This window comes from Triplophysa rosa, linkage group LG2 (genome assembly GCF_024868665.1).
Source record: "Triplophysa rosa linkage group LG2, Trosa_1v2, whole genome shotgun sequence".
In the NCBI taxonomy this organism is placed as follows: domain Eukaryota; kingdom Metazoa; phylum Chordata; class Actinopteri; order Cypriniformes; family Nemacheilidae; genus Triplophysa; species Triplophysa rosa.
Genome location: NC_079891.1, coordinates 18,758,574 through 18,760,090, shown reverse-complemented (window position 1 = coordinate 18,760,090; position 1,517 = coordinate 18,758,574). Strand labels below are relative to the sequence as shown.

Here is a 1,517-nt window from a genome sequence, read left to right as displayed (position 1 = left end):
TAGCATAAAAACATTTATCGGGTCACTTAGTAATAACACTGAATCTTAAAAGTACATATCATCACTAGTCCAAAGGTTTTACATCTTATAGCCTGCTTATGTCAGAGTTTTAATGGAAAGTAGAATTGAAACTTAAAAATAAAGTATAAAGATTTAGTAAAATCAAAATATATACTGTATATACAGAATTTGAACTGGCTGTTTGTCCATTTGGCTTTTCAGACAGGGTCAGAATTAAGTCATCAATGAATGTTTTGGCTATACATTTTTTCATCCTGTTGCATCTTCATAACAGTTGATCAGCCTTCGCTTGCAATATGTTTCTTCTGATTATACTTTCTCTTCTTTCTCTTCTACAACACAGAACAGAATCACTTGTATAATATATTTACATACAAATAAGTTTTCACCAGTAAAAACAAACTATATTTAGTAAATAAAAATTTTGAGTTCAAAACCAAGTTTAATATGAGGGTAAACTATGACAAAGAATAAACTAAATCTTAATTTAAAAAATGCTAAAAAATGATGACATACTTGTGATTTCAGGAATTGTGCAACCACTTTCACAGCTTTAGAATTCCTTTCGCACTTTAGTAATCCCTGATCCTCATGAAACAGACAGTCCACAGTAAGACTAACCTTATCGTCAACAAATTTACTGCTGTCTGATACAATGATCTCAGGGTTAAATGTGTGATGAAGCACTATTAAAATTACCATCTGTTTTGGAAATTCTATAAAAAAAAGAAGATAATAGTCAGTCCTATATGTCGCAGTTCTTAATTCATGAATCTAATATAATATCTTTTAAGTAATTTCTTACCGGTTTTTATTTTATTAAGGCTTGCTTCAATGTCGGTTCCAGCGCGAGAAACAATTGGACAGTAAACGAAAACAAATTTACACTTATCCTTGTCTGCCATCTTTTTCAGCTTGAGAGCATTCACGTCGTGGACCTTTTTGCAGAAGCTTTCTGCAATGTGCTTGACACTTTCAGGTGTGCTGATGAAACACTTGTTTGCTAAAAACACAATTAAACATCTTAAAATGTTTACAGTACAATGCTAAACATTGTGAGGTTTTAAATAATAAACATTTAACGCAAAATATCGCTGTGACTTACTTTTATTACCCATGGTTCCTTTCTGGAGGGGAGAAACGACATACAAGCTCTCGTGGTAAAAAAGCTAGGCCACAAGGATCAGCACAATCTGTATTTCGGGCTTAGATAAAAAAAAACAGTTACATCTAACTTATTTTAGAAAGTCCTGTGTCAAAACAAATATTCTCACAAGTTGTTTTCAACAGGTTGTATTTAGTCTGCTACGAACGTTTTCTCATAGCCTACCTTGACTATGCGCAATTCACCTCATCTCGAAAAGATACTTATTTATTGTTCGAAGAGACCTCTAGGGACAAAATTTATTTTAAAAGCAGCTTATTAAAACATCCGGTGAACGGGTTGAGTCGACACAAGAATGTGAAACCAAAAGTAGCCTATCTTTAAAACCTAC

General features: G+C 32.8%; 1 protein-coding gene across 2 annotated transcripts; it reads right to left on the bottom strand.

The window, feature by feature from the left end:
- Nucleotides 1–1,517, bottom strand: LOC130547040 (uncharacterized). Of its 2 annotated transcripts, XM_057322687.1 has the most exons (6): nucleotides 1,352–1,517; nucleotides 1,127–1,226; nucleotides 827–1,024; nucleotides 721–737; nucleotides 538–603; nucleotides 1–353 (listed from the first exon to the last, which is right to left on the bottom strand). In XM_057322687.1, exons 2-6 carry the CDS (start codon nucleotides 1,137–1,139, stop codon nucleotides 300–302), a joined length of 348 nt encoding a protein of 115 aa, XP_057178670.1. In that variant the 5' UTR covers nucleotides 1,140–1,226; nucleotides 1,352–1,517; the 3' UTR covers nucleotides 1–299. The 2 variants fall into 2 exon arrangements, with proteins under 2 accessions (XP_057178670.1, XP_057178662.1); XM_057322679.1 differs by having other exon boundaries at nucleotides 538–737.

Excerpts from the sequence above, each read along its gene's own strand:
- LOC130547040 (XM_057322679.1), bottom strand. Across the intron at positions 738-826 it reads CCTTAATAAAATAAAAACCG|AATTTCCAAAACAGATGGTA; the intron begins GTAAGAAATTAC and ends TTTTTTTTATAG. Across the intron at positions 354-537 it reads CACAATTCCTGAAATCACAA|AAGAGAAAGAAGAGAAAGTA; the intron begins GTATGTCATCAT and ends TCTGTGTTGTAG.